At 26.3% G+C, this 17,500-nt stretch overlaps 4 protein-coding genes across 7 annotated transcripts; 3 read left to right on the plus strand and 1 right to left on the minus strand.

Annotated features, from left to right (window-relative positions):
- The first annotated feature begins 3,214 nt into the window (after positions 1 to 3,214).
- Positions 3,215 to 4,606, plus strand: LOC124953325 (cytochrome c oxidase assembly protein COX11, mitochondrial). Its single transcript, XM_047504540.1, has 3 exons — positions 3,215 to 3,799; positions 3,913 to 4,233; positions 4,312 to 4,606. Exons 1-3 carry the CDS (start codon positions 3,593 to 3,595, stop codon positions 4,468 to 4,470), a joined length of 687 nt encoding a protein of 228 aa, XP_047360496.1. The 5' UTR covers positions 3,215 to 3,592; the 3' UTR covers positions 4,471 to 4,606.
- A 35-nt stretch (positions 4,607 to 4,641) lies between these two features.
- On the minus strand, positions 4,642 to 7,853 carry LOC124953322 (tektin-3-like). 4 transcript variants are annotated; one of them, XM_047504534.1, is made up of 9 exons: positions 7,726 to 7,853; positions 6,547 to 6,692; positions 6,223 to 6,465; positions 5,927 to 6,159; positions 5,755 to 5,864; positions 5,524 to 5,672; positions 5,223 to 5,445; positions 5,008 to 5,162; positions 4,642 to 4,915 (listed from the first exon to the last, which is right to left on the minus strand). In XM_047504534.1, exons 1-9 carry the CDS (start codon positions 7,768 to 7,770, stop codon positions 4,705 to 4,707), a joined length of 1,515 nt encoding a protein of 504 aa, XP_047360490.1. In that variant the 5' UTR covers positions 7,771 to 7,853; the 3' UTR covers positions 4,642 to 4,704. The 4 variants fall into 4 exon arrangements, with proteins under 4 accessions (XP_047360490.1, XP_047360491.1, XP_047360494.1 ...); XM_047504535.1 differs by having other exon boundaries at positions 7,287 to 7,784; XM_047504538.1 differs by having other exon boundaries at positions 6,818 to 7,783.
- On the plus strand, positions 6,891 to 9,112 carry LOC124953324 (cytosolic Fe-S cluster assembly factor NUBP1 homolog). Its single transcript, XM_047504539.1, has 6 exons — positions 6,891 to 7,037; positions 7,428 to 7,669; positions 8,022 to 8,123; positions 8,203 to 8,559; positions 8,644 to 8,830; positions 8,969 to 9,112. Exons 1-6 carry the CDS (start codon positions 6,992 to 6,994, stop codon positions 9,022 to 9,024), a joined length of 990 nt encoding a protein of 329 aa, XP_047360495.1. The 5' UTR covers positions 6,891 to 6,991; the 3' UTR covers positions 9,025 to 9,112.
- Positions 9,113 to 10,306: 1,194 nt separating this feature from the next.
- On the plus strand, positions 10,307 to 15,982 carry LOC124953321 (lysosomal alpha-glucosidase-like). The gene is made up of 18 exons (XM_047504533.1): positions 10,307 to 10,458; positions 11,000 to 11,468; positions 11,552 to 11,851; positions 11,938 to 12,095; positions 12,168 to 12,342; positions 12,422 to 12,512; positions 12,638 to 12,806; positions 12,897 to 12,966; positions 13,061 to 13,165; positions 13,278 to 13,535; positions 13,661 to 13,863; positions 13,935 to 14,042; positions 14,124 to 14,301; positions 14,537 to 14,685; positions 14,776 to 14,860; positions 15,037 to 15,307; positions 15,465 to 15,664; positions 15,820 to 15,982. The coding sequence occupies exons 2-18, from the start codon at positions 11,022 to 11,024 to the stop codon at positions 15,883 to 15,885; spliced, it is 3,033 nt and encodes a 1,010-aa protein (XP_047360489.1). The 5' UTR covers positions 10,307 to 10,458; positions 11,000 to 11,021; the 3' UTR covers positions 15,886 to 15,982.
- Positions 15,983 to 17,500: the final 1,518 nt, after the last annotated feature.

A 17,500-nucleotide genomic window follows, 5' to 3' on the forward strand; every position in this document is an offset into this window, starting at 1 on the left:
CATCTATACGCCAATTGCAGTTTCGAGGCGCTAAACTGAGGTGCGCTTCTTCCTTTCTTTCGTTATTTATTTATCTTTTCATTTATATATTTATTTAATTTAATTTAATTTAATTCAATTTAATCTAATTTAATTAATTTATTTATTTATTTAGCTGCATATATGGGACGTGTACTTGTACGTATGTATATATATATATATATATTATTTATTTATTTATTTATTTATTTATTTATTTATTTATTTATTTATTTATTTATATATTCGTACGAACGAATCATGTGCAATATTCGCCGTAGAGATTTTTATTTTGTCGTATCTTAAATTAATTAATTATTTAATTAATTAATTAATCGATACTTATGAAAGATCTTGAGATATTATTTAATTAAGTTCGACTGTGATCAACGTCTTCAAGAGAAAAGAAAAAAAAAAAAGAAAGTAACGTAGCGCGTACTTAAAGTATTATAGTTAATTGATTTATCATTGAACAAGTTTCTCTCTTTTTTTTTTCTTTTTTTTTTTTTCTTTCTTAATTTTCTTACTCTTTTCTTTTTGATTAACGCTCAACGTTACGCAAGAGGAAGAGAGAGAATAATGAAAAGAAGAAGAATAAGAAGAAAAAGAAAAACAATGAGAGACTCGTTAGATTAATCAGAATGGTTTAATACAATTCGCAGCTTTGTCTTTTTTCTTTTCTTTTTTTTTTTTTTCACTTTGCGTTTCACTTTAAGTATGAAATATTTATATTAAAAAAAAAAAAAAAAGAAAAAGAAGAAAAAGGAAAAGAAAAAGTCGCGAATTTATCAAAATTTTTTTCAATGTTCATGATAATAACGTGTATAACCGTCGAGTTTGCGTGCCAAAAGGAAGAAAAAAAAATATATATATATATATATTAATGATAAATTAGTTAACAAAAAATATGATACGCTCGATTTAAATCTATGCCCTAAATTATTTTGTCATTTTAGAGCTGCCGAAAGAATAGAAAAAGAAATTCTTAGGAGGCAAAAATAGTAAAAAGAAAAAAAAAAAGAATAATGTTCGATTGCAGAAGGAGAAAGAAAGAAAAATAAATAAATATGAATAAACAATGATACTTGGCTGGAATATTATTTTTATATTATTTAACCCTAATAGAAATTTAAACTCGTCCAACTTTTTTAACAATAAACAAAATGATAAATTCTTTTTTCATTGTACCTTCAATGGCATAATAAAAAAAAGACATTAAATAATAATAATCGAATCATATAAATACTATAGTTACTTATATAATATATATCTACAATTATATATACATAGGTGTGTATATATATATATATATATAAACAAGTGATATCTACAAAAAAAAACCATAAAATATATATATATATTAATTGTTTAAAAATAGGAAAGAGGAGATAAACTCGACGTATATAGGTATAATACTTGGCAAAGTGCCTGGTATCTATATAATATAGTACTATATATATATATATATATATATATATATATATATATATATATATATATATATATATATGTATATATATATTTCAAACAAGTGGCCATAATTGAATCCGTCTAAACTTTTCTAAGCCGGTGCTCGATTATAAATACATATAATAGAAGAGACAAAACGAAATAAAAGAAATAATAAAAAGTAAACTATATCTATGTGCTACGTGGGAGCTGTTCGGTGCTTCCATCTGATAAAAAGAAAGAAAAAAAAATTAATAAATAAATAAATAAATAATCATCAGGTAAACACAAAGAGAAATAGTGTATAGGCAATTGCTAATAAATAATAAATATAAATTGTTACAAGAGTACCTCTCACTCGTGCCAAAGAAGATGCGCCGTTTGCACGGTCTATTGTATTTTTTAAATAAACGTGGGTATATGAAATATCTGTATTATATTGGTCAAAAATAGTCGACAAATATACTGACATAAATCATTTTTATGACATAGGACCAATTCGAAATGTTTCTTCCATCGTTCTAAACAAACTGCAAATAATTCCATCGGAGACTGATATTACACATCACCACTAGTACCAACCATTCACCCGCTCTCCCCTTCCTCTTTCTCTCTCTCTCACTCTCTCTCTCTCTCTCTCTCTCTCTCTCTCTAGAGAATTTCAAAAAATATGCAAAAAGAAAAGAATAAGTACACCGTGCGAACGGAATTCAAGTTCATAAGGTTTCGAGTACATACTATAATTTTTCTATAGAACAAACGAAAGAATGATATAAATAAGAAAATAGAGTGTATTTCTTTTTCTTCTTTTTTTTTTTCCATTTTCCGATCTACGATTTTTCTGTTTTTCTGAAAGGAAAAAAAAAATGAAGCAAAATAATAATAAATAAAATAGATAAACAAAATAGACAGAGAAATAGATAGTCAGGAAATTTCGAATTTCCTTTTTGTTTGAAAAAAAAAAAAAAGGGAAAAAAAAAGACATATATTGTACGTAATTCAATAACATCCGGATGATGGCAACGCCTACAACGACGGCAACGATGATGACGATGATGACGACGATTATCATGATAATCGTAATGCTAATGATGATAATGAATATGGCCAATTTAGATGTTACAACTACGCGTGTCCATTTGTTTTTCTCATTAAGCGGACAACTCGTAAAAGCATAAATTAAATCTTGTAAGAATAAACATTTATTCTATTGCGATGTAATAGGAATCGTTATTATAAAAAGCAAACTGCGTATTTGTTATATTCCTTTTCGGATAAAGGAAAGCGCATTATATTTTCATTTAGGCCATGTATATTAATAAAAGAGGAAAAAGAAAAGAAAATTAAAAAAAAAATTGAATAAATAAATAAATTTACTTTTATGAAAAACAAGTCTTCTCTCTTCTCATTCCATTCCAATGTTAATACAGTCGATATCAATAGATCCCTGTTTTATAGACTGGCCATTTTTGGCTGCCGCCATCGTCACCGCTGTCGGCTATCTTCGGCCATAGTCGTCGGCCATCTTCGATCGTCAATTCTATTCTTGCAAACGCATAAGAAAAAAACCCTATTAAACTCTTGTACGATTATTGTAGTTGCGACAATACTTCCATTGCTTTTTTTTTAAGGACAAAGTCATTCAATAATCTTTAAAAATTCAACCATGAGTTTTAGAATACATTCGCGATATTATAGAACAAGAGTTTAATCTCCTCTATCTGTTCCTTTTTTTTTCTTTTTCTTTTCTTAATTCTTTTTCCAAGGAAATGTTCTTATTTTGTATTAATCTTTTACTTTATAAAGTAAAAATGAAAAAGGACACACGCAAGCAAAATAAAAAGAAATACTTTTCGTATTTCCCACCTTTTTTCAAAGCGTATAACAAGCCAGTTCAATTTGACCAATCAGATAACAGAGTTAAAGGCTTATAGCCTAGTATAGACGTTCGACATGTGGATTAATATTAGAAGAAATTTATTCGATAATATTTATTAGAATTTTTTTTATCGATATTATAAAGAATTGATATTAGTTTAATTTTATTTGTATTATCGATTAAAATGCGTTTTGATAGTTGACAAAAAATATTTTTCTTTGTCATTTTAAGGTTAAGATAGACATAATGTTGTTAATACATTGTCAACGTTTAATAAGTAGATATGGTATCAGAAATATATCTACTAATGTATCAAAAAATTTAATGAAAGAATACCATAATCCTGAACAGAAACGAAGATTACGATCAACGGCACTTTATGTGACTGGTTTGGGTATACTTGTAGCTGGGCTTAGTTATGCAGCAGTACCATTATACAGAATATTTTGTCAGGTATATTTTATATACTATCATAATTATATTTTATATAATCTTAAAATATTATATTCTTTTATGTAATATATTTAAATGAATTCTATCTGAATTGTTATATATTTTTTAATTAGGCATATAGTTTTGGAGGAACTGTGGTTGGTCACGATAATAGCAAAATAGAATCAATGAAACCTATTAAAGAAAGAAAAATAAAAATAAAGTTCAGTGCTGATGTAGGCGCATCAATGGCATGGAATTTTAAACCTTTACAACGTGAAATAACTGTAGTCCCTGGAGAGACCGCATTGGCATTTTATACCGCTAAAAATCCAACAGATAAACCTGTTATAGGCATATCTACGTATAATGTACTTCCATTTGAGGTAGGACAGTATTTCAATAAAATTCAATGCTTTTGCTTTGAAGAGCAATTATTGAATCCTCACGAACAGGTAACTTTTTAAAACTCAAATTTAAAGCTAATAATGTACTTAATGTAGAAAAATTAATGAGAGCTATATTTATTTTAGGTCGATATGCCAGTATTCTTTTATATAGATCCAGAGTTCAATGAAGATCCTAAAATGGAGTTTATCGATGATATAACACTGTCGTATACATTTTTTGAATCAAAAGAAGGCCTCAATCTTCCTTTGCCTAGTTATATTAAAAAATACGTAGCTTCGTAATGAAACACAAGTTTGTCCTTTGATAATGTACAAAAGAAATATAGTGGATTTTTTAATTGAATCATTTAAATTTCAATTTTAATCTAGATTTCTCTAAGTGTATGTTTATTTCAATAAAGTCTAATATATAATCTGATATATATATATATATATATATATATATATATATATATAAATAAATAATTATGTGTGTGTGCTTAAAGCTTTAAATATATATATATATATTACTACTAATTAAAATCTAAATAATGCATTAACTGGATATGCACGTCTTAGGCCGCAAACCTTTTCTCTATCAATATATATTGCATCTATTTTAAGAGCTAGATCATGTTCCAATGCAGTCCTTGTTCTCAACAATCTTTGATGTTGATCCTCAAGTTCTTTCAAAGCTTTATGCATACGTTTTACTTGATGATCTATTTCATCAATTTCTTTTTGAAGGCTATTCGAAATGAATGCAAGATATTATAGTCAAGTGAATATAAAATTTGTATTAGGAAAAGAAAGAAAATAGAAAACAAATAGAGAGAATACCTTGAGTGAACATTATCGCGACATAATTCCAAATCTGGACGATGCATTCTGGCCTCTAATCTCGTATGTGCAACTTTAATGGCATGACTTTTATCAGCAATAGCTTTACGCATTAATTCCATATTTTTTTCAACATCAAATATTTCCTGTTGTACCTGTAATATATTAATATGTTAATATCCAAAAATTATATAACAGATCATATAAAATCATACCTTTTGTAAATGTTGTTGCAGTTTATTTTTAGCTTCAAGTAATTCAGAAGATCTATGCGTCAAAGCACTGTTTGTAGTACTCCATGAATCCCACATTTCTTGAGCCACTTTGTTTATAAGAGCTTCTGCAGTTGTTCGCAACTGATTAGACATATTTCTTTCGTGTTGTGATTTTTGTATTATGCGATTTGCTGCCTCTGCCCAACATTCTTGTTCTGAGAGACTAATGTAAAAAAGTTCAATAAGATTAATATGAAGTTACTTTTTATTTACTAATTATTTCAAAATTAGATTTATTCACCAAGGATCATATTTTTCAATTCCAGTGTAATATTGTAGTCCATGGCTATAATTATTCAATTGATGACACATCATATCTATACCTAATGCACTTTCTTTGTTTTTCAAATCTAATTCCAATTGATTTTGTGAGGCTCTACAATTTCGCAACTGCAAGAATACAAGAATGAAGTATACATATATATATATATATATACAATTTTACAAATTGTATTAAAAATTAACTATATACCTGATCTTTACATTTATCTAGGCATACATCTAAATTTCTTTGACAATTTTTTAAATTTTCTATTTCTTTCAGCAAACATTTTTCTGATTCATCATGAACAAGTTCTGTCCCTGTGTCACATAAATTTTATCTCATATACATTTATTATATTTCACATAATCATCTTATATACCTTTTCTTGCTTCTCTATGATAAAGACATTCTTCTGCAATATGTAATGGTCCATCAATATCTCTTATTGCTTTATCTAAAACAGAACGACAATCCTGAAGTCTTTCTATTTCTTGTAGTAATCTTTCCAATTCTGAAACAATTTCATTTCGCCAAAAGGATACATCATTTATTCTTTCACCCAATCTTCTTCCAGTATCTAATTGCCCATATTGTATTTTCTCTTCTGCATTTCTATGAATACATCAATAATTAAGATTATAATAAATATAATTAAAATCAATTTTTAACACATACCTAACTATTCTTAAAGCATCCTTTCTCAATCTTTCTGATAAGTGTCTATTAGAATCTGCTTCATTATAATATTTAATTTGTTTTTGGAACCATTCATTTGGTGTATATCTTGTATAAAGTGCTGCTCTAGATGCATGCACAGAATCTCTATGACATCCTGTTACTAAATCAGGAAACTTTAATGGCTTGTGCATAGTACCACTAGTTGCATCCAATGGATAATTTGATATACATTTTCTAGTCCTAAAAGAGCAACACTTATTATGATTTATATCAATAAAGAAATTTTGATAGTATATATATAAAGATAAATAATAAACGTACAATGGTATAACTTCAATATTTTCAAATCCTGTATTAGGTCTCCAAGGTAATAGATGATGTGTACGACTGTAATCGCTTACATGGATAGGAATTTTTGATTCCATGTATGGCATCGATGTACCAACAATACTCCATGGCTGTAATTGCTATATAAAGAAAAAAAAAGAATTCATTATTTTTAATAAATAATATTTATAATCTCAAGGAAAGCTATCCATCATATATTTGTCAAAGAAATTTATATAAATAAATAATCGTTTAACGAACGCACTTTTTACACAATTTTACACTCTTTGATATAAGAATAAAATATTAAGGAATGTCTTTTGAAATCTATTGACTTATGTGATATATTAAAAAAAAAAAAAAAAAAAGTAAAGAATTTTAATAAATTTATATTATAACCTCTCATTTTGATTAGCGCGCGTATAATGGTTCAGTATTTATGATATTTCTCAACATGGCAGACGTACCAAGTACAGCACCAGAACGTAAGATAGATTTATCAGTTATTATAATTTTATATTTTACATTAATTATTGCAATTTTAATTGTCATATCTATTATGTACGTATCGTATTATAATACAAACTCGATTAGTAATATATTGTCATTGATCATAAAAATAAATTAAAGGTTAGAATTTTGTCTGAAATTCGTTTTTTCTTTTTTTTTTTTTTCCCTTTCTGTTTAATAATTTCAATCAATGACGCAAAAGTGATTCATATAAAAACTATTACAAATATAAAAAGGTCCATTGCTATTGTGCAATTTTTTTCTTCTTTTCTTTTCTTTTCTTTTCTTTTTTAATTATTTTCATATCGAAATCCCTTAAAAAGAATTTTCGCTTATGAGACAGAAAATTATCAGAATATTTGCAGATTGTCCTGGTACACAAAGTGATCATGCCGGTAAAGCATCCGCTTGTGCGGGATGTCCAAATCAAGTATTATGTGCGTCAGGTGCAACGAAACAACCAGATCCTGATATAAAATTGATTAAAGAAAAATTGTCTAATGTCAAACACAAAATCCTGATTTTATCCGGCAAAGGTGGAGTTGGTAAAAGTACAATGACTTCATTGATATCTAGAGTCCTGGCAGATAATAATCCTGATAAGAATGTAAGAATTATTCATATTTCAAATTAAATAAAATAATTTTGTTATATTATACATACCCTTTTTCCTATCCCAAGCACATCCATGTGATTCTCTATGTACATACTGTCATATTGAACACTATTGTGCCTTCCTCCTTTTAAGAAGAATACCAAAAACTTAACTATATCTATAGATGTATAGGTATCTATGTCGTATCAACTTGTACCAGCCTCTTATTGATTATCACAGTTCTTATATATAACGTTATTTTACATACATTAGCCATGCTTTCTAGTTACATGCATAATGATATTTAAATGTCTACATAAATTAATTTTCAAATACTCTTTTTTTTCTATAATATGGGTTTTAGATCGCTGTATTGGATATTGATATTTGTGGTCCATCACAACCAAGGATCTTAGGAGCAATTGGAGAACAAATACATCAAAGTGGTTCTGGCTGGTCTCCTGTGGTAATCTAATAAATAAATTTTATACATGGATGTTAATTAATAAATATTCTAAATGACTATTGTTAATGAATATTTTCAGTATATCGAGGATAATTTATCATTGATGTCAATTGGATTTTTACTTGATAGTCCAAGCAGTGCTGTAATATGGAGAGGGCCTAAAAAGAATGGTATGATACGACAATTTTTGTCAGAAGTTGATTGGGGTAATTTGGATTATCTTATTCTGGATACACCACCTGGTACCTCGGATGAACATTTGTCGGTAACAACATATTTAAAAGGTGCGGGTATAACTGGTGCCATAGTTATCACTACACCTCAACAGGTTGCTTTGTTGGATGTCAGAAAAGAAATAGATTTTTGTAACAAAGTAAACATTCCGATATTAGGTGTAGTTGAAAATATGAGCTTGTTCGTATGTCCTAAATGTAAGGTAAGTTTTTTAATTTTATTTCAACAAATCCAAATAGTCTTTCAAAAGGAATATCGGTTTAATCCAAAATTATCGTTTTCTTAGAATTCTGCAGAAATTTTTCCGGCACTAACAGGTGGCGGTCGTGCTATGGCCGCTGATTTAAATATTGATTTCTTAGGATCATTACCATTGGATCCATTGATTGCAAGATGTTGCGACGAGGGAAAGAACTTTTTAACCGACATTCCAGAATCTCCGACAATCTTAGCTTTACGGGAAATCGTTAAAAGTAAAGTTATTTTATAACGATTAATTAACCTCATTCACATATTGTAACATTAGTATAATTTATTTATTATTATTTATCTATTTATTTTTCTTCTTTTTTTTTTTTTTTTTTTTTTTTCTTTCTTTCTTTCTTTTTCAGAGATCGTACGCAAATGCGAAAATGAAAAGGAAAATAATGCAATTGAAAAAACCTAAGAGATTTTTATGCTGATATAAAATAACATATTTATATTGTATTTAAAGTATATGTTCATAAAAATTAAATATTTTATTTCTCCAATTACATTGATATATTCATTCGTATAATTCTATTTTAAGAATTATGAGTCTTGCATTCTTACACAATAATTAATGAAACTAATAAAATAGTTATCTGCATATATGTGATATTGCTGCATTCTCATATTACTGCACCACACATGTGCATCTTGTAATATAACTTCATATTTAACTTGTAGATAATATTTATATGTGTGTTCTCTTGATAATGAAACATTGTATTTATCATAAAAGGCAAATGAGATTGTTTGTCTCTTAACTAATGCAATTCTGTGAGTTTATACATACATATACATATATTCTGTTTTGTTTACGTATTAAAATTTTATTATTATAATCGATTTAACACATTGCCTGCCAACTAACGAGATAAATCGTAATTTGCGTTATTGCTTAAGATATACCAACTACTTGTTATTACTAGTAGTTTAATATTATTAGTTTAATTAATTTTTTTCTTTTAACATTACACTCAAAAAAATATATAAAGGTAATACGTTCGATTCTATATCAGATTTATTATTATAATTTAGACGCATATCTCTGATTTTGCTGTAGCAAAAGCAACGTATCTGTGCACGAATTAAACTCTTAGTTGGCTTTTCTACGAAGAACTTTCTGTTACATAAGTCAACTATGAGATAATAATTAACAAAATCTTTTTTTTTCTCTCTCTCTCTCTCTCTCTCTCTCTCAAAAAAAAAAACACATTCTAATATGCCTTTCAATGATTACTATGTTACTACAATTAGAATTTTTAATAATATAATATGATCAAATTAACTTTTTACAACGGAATCCTGAAAAATATTGTGACAGTCAATGTGTTATTACTAACGACAAATGAATAACACGAAGCGTGCGAAAATAATCAAGATTACGATCCGATGACAACGTAATTTCAAAAAAAAAAAAATAAAAAAAAAGAAAAAACATTAAAGGTTAAACATGTATAGAAAATGTCAAACTTTTATCAATGTTTATCAAACAAACGACAAATAACAATCGATGACACTTGCGTTCTATCAAATTTAAATTAAATATTACTTTTCTACGTAATATTTTGAAATTGTTTCAATTTAAAGGAAACTATTTTTATGCTATGCAAATTATATACGTTGGATTTTTCCTTGAATATATATATATATATATATGTATATGTATATACATACGAAAGGATGAGACATAATGATACTAAATATACACGCTATAAGATAAGTTGCAATCTTTCATTTGGTAGAGTGAACGACGCATTCCAGTGCTAACGACTCAGTAAAGAAGAGTCGAGACAATTTCTTTCTGAAGCTAAAGTGAAAAATTGCAAAAGACTTATACCAATCGAGAAAGTCGGTAAGATATTTGAAAGATATTTGATACAATCTATTTTAATAACAAACGTCATTGTATTTTGCTTCTTTTGTTTTGCTCTTATTCTTTCCTTTTTTTTTTTTTTTTTTTTTTTTTTTTTATTTTTTGAAAATACCAAAAGTGAGATTATTGAATTTAGTTCGTTGTGCGAAACTTAATTATAATTATATAGATATTAATTTGAACATAATTTGGAGGTTATATATATATATATATATGGTAAATATTTTTGTCGAATTAGAAATAGATTGTTTGATAGTACTTCTTCATCCAGAATTTGTAAAAAACAATAAGGAGAATTTCTTTTTTCTTTTTCATGCGTAATAATAATTTCTTCATTTATAAATCTCATTTTCAAATTTATAATTATATCTTGAATAATTCTTTTTTCTTTTTTTTTTTTTTTTTATTTATAGATGTTATTATTATTATTATTATTACTATTATTACTACTATTATTGTAATCATGTTATTATATTAATCAAATAATTAAATGATATCAATTTTGTGTTTCTTATTGCAGCTGTATAAATTGTTGCTCTAAAATGATTATAAAGGGCAACAATGAATTTAAAAAGAGTACATCTGAACTAGTTAAACAAGATGATAAATCAAATGAATCTTCTAAACTAGTTAAAGTGGAAATATTAAAGGCAAATGATAAAGAATTGAAAATTACAAAGGGAATTGAAGATCCAAGAAAAAATTCCCACATCAAATTTGCTATGTCTTATGTCGCTATAACGCTTCTTGCAATTTTTTTAACTATTGTTATAATAATTGCTGTACTGCATTCGCCTTATTCTATATTTAGTACCGAGGAATCAAGGATTTATATGAATGATATTGTTAATGATTTTGAAAATTGGAGATATAAAATGATTAAAGAGCCGGATGATATTATCGAAGAAAGAGAATACGTCTATGTTTCTATTATTATGCAAGACAATGAAACATTAACAATGAATAATGAACCGGAGGATCAGTTGCAAGTAACTAATCCAATTTTTATTTAAATAAATAGATATAAATGGTTATTGATTTTATTTATAAAATTTATACATTGGGATTTTAGTGTAAAAAAGTTCCTATATCATTACGATTCGATTGTCTTCCGGAATTTGGAGGTACTGAATCAAATTGCACAAAACGAGGTTGTTGCTGGAATCCAGTAAAATATGATAGTGAATTTTTAAATGTTCCTTATTGTTATTATCCTTATAATTGGAATGTTTATAAATATGAAAACTATAGTCAGGAAGACAACAGTTTCTCTGGATTTCTTACTTTAAAAGAAAAATCTGCTTATAAAAAAGATATACCCCTTGTAAAAATGGAGACAACAATAATTGACAGTTCAATAATACGCGTTAAGGTATAAATGAATACTGTCTTAATAATGTAATTATATTTTTTTTAATTTAATCAATCAATATATATTTTCAACCAATATTATTGTAGATTTATGATCCTGCAAATCAAAGATATGAGCCTCCATGGCCAATAAAATCTGATTTTCAATCTTCATATTATCTCCCTTCAAAACCACAATACAGATTTATCACAGATGATGAAAAAATTGGATTTAGAATTGACAGAGTTGCAGACAATACGACATTGTAAATTTAAATCCTTTTTTTAGTATTTAAATAACATTTAACATTACCATAATACTGTATTTCTATCTGCAGGTTTGACTCCATTGGTATCGGTGGCTTTATATTTGCTGATCAATTCTTACAGATAAGTGCCATATTACCTTCACAAAACATTTATGGTATTGGAGAACATAGAACGCATTTAAAAGTAAAAAATGATTGGAAACGCTATACTATGTTTAACATGGATCAACCACCAATAGAAAATGTAAGTTTGTTTATATTTGATATTTTAATCATGATTAATTTAAAACGAGAAAATCAAAATAAACTATTCTTTAATATAGGCGAATTTATATGGTTCTCATCCATTTTATCTCATGATTGAAGAATCAGGAAATTGTCATGGAGTATTATTTCTAAATAGCAATCCAATGGGTATATATAGATAAATCCTTTTCATTCATTTTTTTTTTTTTTTTTTTTTTTTTTTTTTTTTTTTTTTTCTTTCTTCTTTCGTATTAAATTTTATATTTATTCCTTGTACAATTTAATCTTTACAGAAACGATATTACAACCAACTCCTAGTATAACTTTTAGAAGTATCGGTGGTATTTTTGACATGTACTTTTTCTTGGGACCAACTCCTCAAGATGTGGCAAGAGAATATTCTCAAATTGTTGGTAAACCTTTTCTACCACCGTATTGGTCATTAGGTTTTCACTTATGCCGGTATATTTTCTTTATTTCTAATATCTACATGAGATATCGCAATTTGAGTACTTATTTTCTTTGCATATGTATCTTTTTCTTTTTTTCCAGATTTGGATATGGAAGCTTGGAAAAAACTAAAGAAGTATGGAACAGAACCATACAAGCTGGAATCCCATTTGTAATGTATTCGTAATCTTATAAATTATAATATACATATTATAATTTATTTATAAAAATAAAAATGTGAATTAATATAAATTTATTATTTTTAGGATACACAATGGAACGATTTAGATTACATGGATAAGAATAATGATTTCACATATAATAACAAAACGTTTAAAGATTTACCAAGATTCGTTGAGCAGTTACATAATGTATATGAACTTTATGATAATTTCATTTGTAACTATAAGTCTATCTTATATATAATAATAATAATAATAATAATAATAATAAAAGTATGATATATTATTTCATACATTATAGTTAGGAATGCATTATATTCCATTGATTGATGCCGGTATTGGTGTGTCAGAAAAAAGTGGATCTTATCGTGCATATGATGAAGGTATAAAGGAGGAAATATTCGTAAAGGATGCGATATCCAATAAACCATTTGAAGGAAAAGTTTGGAATAAAGGATCAACGGTGTGGCCTGATTTCACCAATCCAAAAACAAAAGATTATTACTTGAATATGATGCAAGACTTGCACAATAATTTCCAATACGATGGTGCATGGATTGTATGTATTATTTAATATTATTATTTTAAAATAATTTATTGTGTGTGTCGCCGAATAATCTATTATTTAAATGTATGTAATTTTTTTGCCTTTTTTTTTTTTTTCTTTTCTTTTATTTTTACAAGGATATGAATGAACCGTCCAACTTTTATAATGGCAATAAAAATGGTTGCATTTACAACGAATTAGATTATCCAGAATATACTCCAATGCTTATAGGAAAAAATTTAGCTGTAAAAACATTATGCATGAATGCAAAACATTATTTAGGACCACATTATAATCTTCATAATACTTATGGCATTAGTCATGCAATAGCTACAAACTAGTATGTATTTTCAATTTTTATAACGTTAATTAAATCCTATCTATTATAAATAATCGAGAAAATATTTTTAGTGCTCTTACTAATATCAGGAAGAAAAGGCCATTCATAATATCACGTTCTACATGGGTTGGACATGGGATGTATGCTGGTCATTGGTCCGGTGACGATTTTTCAACATGGTAAAAAAAAAGGACTAATATTTAGAAAAAGAAAAAAATCTGTGCTTTGTATTTTGCAATTTTGTCTATTTTATTCATTAGGTACGATTTACGAATGAGCATTCCTGAAATACTTCACTTCAATCTTTTTCAAATACCGATGGTAGGCGCTGATATTTGTGGATTTAATGGAAATACAACTGCAGCATTGTGCAATCGGTGGATGCAACTTGGTGCATTTTATCCTTTTGCGAGGAATCACAACTCTGATAGTACAATAGTGAGTACATACGTATTCTATAATAAAACAGTCATTAAGATTATATATATATGTATTTTTTTTTTTTTTTGTTAATTAATTATATCTATAATATTTTATACATTAATTATTATTAAATTTAAATCATTAATTTATGTCATTATTATTATCTATTTTTTATATCATTTTTAATTTTATTTTATGTACATATACATATATATATATATATATTTTTTTTTTTTAATATATTTTTTAGGAGCAAGATCCAGTTGCTTTAGGTGATCTAGTTGTGAAATCATCAAAAAGAGCATTTACCATACGTTACTGGCTCTTGCCATATTTGTACACGCTATTTTTCCGAGCACATAGATATGGAGAGACTGTTGCTCGTCCATTATTTTTTGAGTATGCACATACATACTTATATCGTTTATATATACATAAACTATATTTATATTAGAGTAAATCTTTAAATTGATTTAAATTGTTTGTTAGATTTATTAATGACAAAGCAACATATGAAATTGATTCACAATTTATGTGGGGAGGATGTCTGATGATAAATCCAGTTTTAGAGGAGGTAAAGAAAAATTTCTCGAGTATATTTTTATTCGTAATTTTAATGTTGTCATAAGTATTTATTAATACGTTGTTGATTCGTCAGAATTATACTCTTAAATGCATGCAACTTGTACAATTATTAAAGGTACAAAATAGTCTGAGAAATGTCAATATATATTGTTTGTTTTGAAATAGGGTAAAACATATGTGACCGCTTATATACCACATGGATTGTGGTACGATTTATATACAAAAAAATCGTTCTTTTCGATCGGTCAAAAAATTACGTTTAATGCTCCATTGGATACCATACCTTTGTTGATTCGTGGTGGTTCAATATTGCCAGCACAGAAACCTGGTGCCACGACTACGGAGAGTAGAAAGAATAGTTTTGAATTATTAGTAGCCTTGGATCAATATAATTTCGCTCAAGGAGAATTGTATTGGGACGATGGAGATAGTTTAGGTATGTTGTAAACATTTTAAACAAAAAAGAAAAAGAAAAAAAAAAAAGAGAAAGAAAAGGAAATTAAGAAATTAATTTCCCTTATTTTTGTCTTTTCTTTTTTTTATTTCCTTAATTTTTCTTTTTTTACTTTTATCCTTTTTCATAAATTTTTTAGATTCCCTTGAGAAAAAAGAATACATTCGGCTGGCCTTCGTGGCCTACAAACAAACTTTATCTTCTGCATTTATAGAAAAGGGTACGTTCAAAGAAAAAATGATTCTCAACAGGATTCAAATTTTGGGAGTGAGAAATTCAATTTCTCAGGTCTTATTAAATAACAATGATATTCCATTTAAATACGATTCATCGAAATGGGTAAGTTTTTTCAACGAGTAAGACTTCTCTTTTTAATTATATACGTATATATATTACTCACTATTTATGTTAATTTATAAGTATACTATAATTAGTATAGTCCCCCCCACTTTTAATCTTTCAATCCTTATAATTAATCTTTGATTCTCGTTCAGTCTTTCAGTATTACTGGATTATTATGGGACATGAAAGAATCTTTTAATATTACTTGGAAATATTGAGACAATAAGAAAGATATTATTCACAAAGGTCCTAAAAAATAGTTATATATTTATCGTATGTAAGTCTGATTATTTTTAAAAATATTTTACGATAATAATAACTGTTATATATCGTTAAAATTAATCATTATTTACTTATATACGTTATATCGTAATATTAAAAAAAAAAAAAGAAAAAAAAAAAAATTAAGAACACAGAAGAAGAAGAAACGAAGAAAAGATCTGTCAATTTATATATGAAAAATATTTTTTTTAATAGACAATAAGTATTGAAAAATTTATATAAATATATATATATATTTTTTTTTGTATAATCAAGAATTATAATATTTTCAATAAAAGATATCAAACAAAATATTTGAAATATATTAAATTTTTACATTTAGAAATTTTTCTTGTATTTAATAAAAAATTTAGAAATTTTTTATTCAATACAAAACGATAAACTGCACGTATACAATAATATGGGAAGGGTGGAAAGAAAACATACCAAACAACAACATCAAACAAACAATAAAAATAAAGAAACAAAAAGAGACACATTTAAAGATGAAACATTTTTATTCAAATAATTTCCTTCCTCTCTTATTACATTATGTACGTTATATTGTATATATAAACGACTTAACATGTATGGCACCAACAAAGAAGAAAAAAATAATATATATATATATATAATATATGATAAACAATCTATACCCTAATAATAATCCTCAGAAAGAAGAAACATAAAACATTTCAATATATCATTTTTCAACTTTCCTTCGACGCATACATCTCGCTTTTCACGCGGAAGTTAATAATAATTATTATAATAATAATAATAATAAAAATAATAATAATAATAATAATAATAATAGTAATAGTAATAATAATAATAATAAGAATATTAATAATAATATTATGTATAGATATCTATATATGCATATAGGAATAAGGGCAGTGCGTTGTTGTCGAAATTTCTTTTTTTGTTCTTTTTTTTTGGCACTGTAAATTATATAAATATTAATAATAATAATAATATAAATATAATAATAATATTATATAGATATCTATATGTAGGAATAAAAGTGACACGTTGCGGTCGAAATTATTTCTTTTTTCTTTTCTTTTTTGTTCTTTTTTTTGGCACTGTAAATTATATAAACATTAATAATAATAATAATAATAATAATAATAATAATAATAATAATAATAATAATAATAATAATAATAACAATAATAATAATAATAATAATGTTATTATTATTATATAGATACATATTTTTATAGGAATAAGAATAGCGCGTTGTGGTCGAAATTATTTCTTTTCTCTTTTTCTTTCTCTCTTTTCTTTTTTTCTTTTTTTTTTAATTTTTTTGGCACTGTAAATTATATAAACATTATATGAACAATGTTTAAAAACCGAACGAACAAATAAATCGATCGATGCGTTTTATTTTTTTTTTTTTCTTTCTTTCTCTTAATCTTTCCTCGTTTCCTTTCTCTTTTTAACGAAGACACATCGATCACGCATACACTTTGACCTCAATACACATCCGATGCTCTTTCGACCCCTCGTTTGCATTCGCACCGGTAAGAAGGAGAAGAAGAAGAATAAAAGAGCATAGATTTT

The sequence above is a fragment of the Vespa velutina genome, chromosome 12 (assembly GCF_912470025.1).
Source record: "Vespa velutina chromosome 12, iVesVel2.1, whole genome shotgun sequence".
NCBI classification, from domain to species: Eukaryota; Metazoa; Arthropoda; class Insecta; order Hymenoptera; family Vespidae; genus Vespa; species Vespa velutina.

Excerpts from the sequence above, each read along its gene's own strand:
- LOC124953325 (XM_047504540.1), top strand. The coding sequence starts at position 3,593 with ATGTTGTTAATACATTGTCAACGTTTAATAAGTAGATATGGTATCAGA. Across the intron at positions 3,800-3,912 it reads TATACAGAATATTTTGTCAG|GCATATAGTTTTGGAGGAAC; the intron begins GTATATTTTATA and ends TTTTTTAATTAG. Across the intron at positions 4,234-4,311 it reads TATTGAATCCTCACGAACAG|GTCGATATGCCAGTATTCTT; the intron begins GTAACTTTTTAA and ends TATTTATTTTAG.
- LOC124953324 (XM_047504539.1), top strand. The coding sequence starts at position 6,992 with ATGATATTTCTCAACATGGCAGACGTACCAAGTACAGCACCAGAAC. Across the intron at positions 7,670-8,021 it reads ATAATAATCCTGATAAGAAT|ATCGCTGTATTGGATATTGA; the intron begins GTAAGAATTATT and ends TATGGGTTTTAG. Across the intron at positions 8,124-8,202 it reads GTTCTGGCTGGTCTCCTGTG|TATATCGAGGATAATTTATC; the intron begins GTAATCTAATAA and ends GAATATTTTCAG.
- LOC124953322 (XM_047504534.1), bottom strand. The coding sequence starts at position 7,770 with ATGTACATAGAGAATCACATGGATGTGCTTGGGATAGGAAAAAGG. Across the intron at positions 6,466-6,546 it reads AATATTGAAGTTATACCATT|GACTAGAAAATGTATATCAA; the intron begins GTACGTTTATTA and ends TTGCTCTTTTAG. Across the intron at positions 4,916-5,007 it reads CGCGATAATGTTCACTCAAG|CCTTCAAAAAGAAATTGATG; the intron begins GTATTCTCTCTA and ends CATTTCGAATAG.
- LOC124953321 (XM_047504533.1), top strand. The coding sequence starts at position 11,022 with ATGATTATAAAGGGCAACAATGAATTTAAAAAGAGTACATCTGAACTA. Across the intron at positions 14,686-14,775 it reads GCTCGTCCATTATTTTTTGA|ATTTATTAATGACAAAGCAA; the intron begins GTATGCACATAC and ends ATTGTTTGTTAG. Across the intron at positions 15,308-15,464 it reads GGACGATGGAGATAGTTTAG|ATTCCCTTGAGAAAAAAGAA; the intron begins GTATGTTGTAAA and ends TAAATTTTTTAG.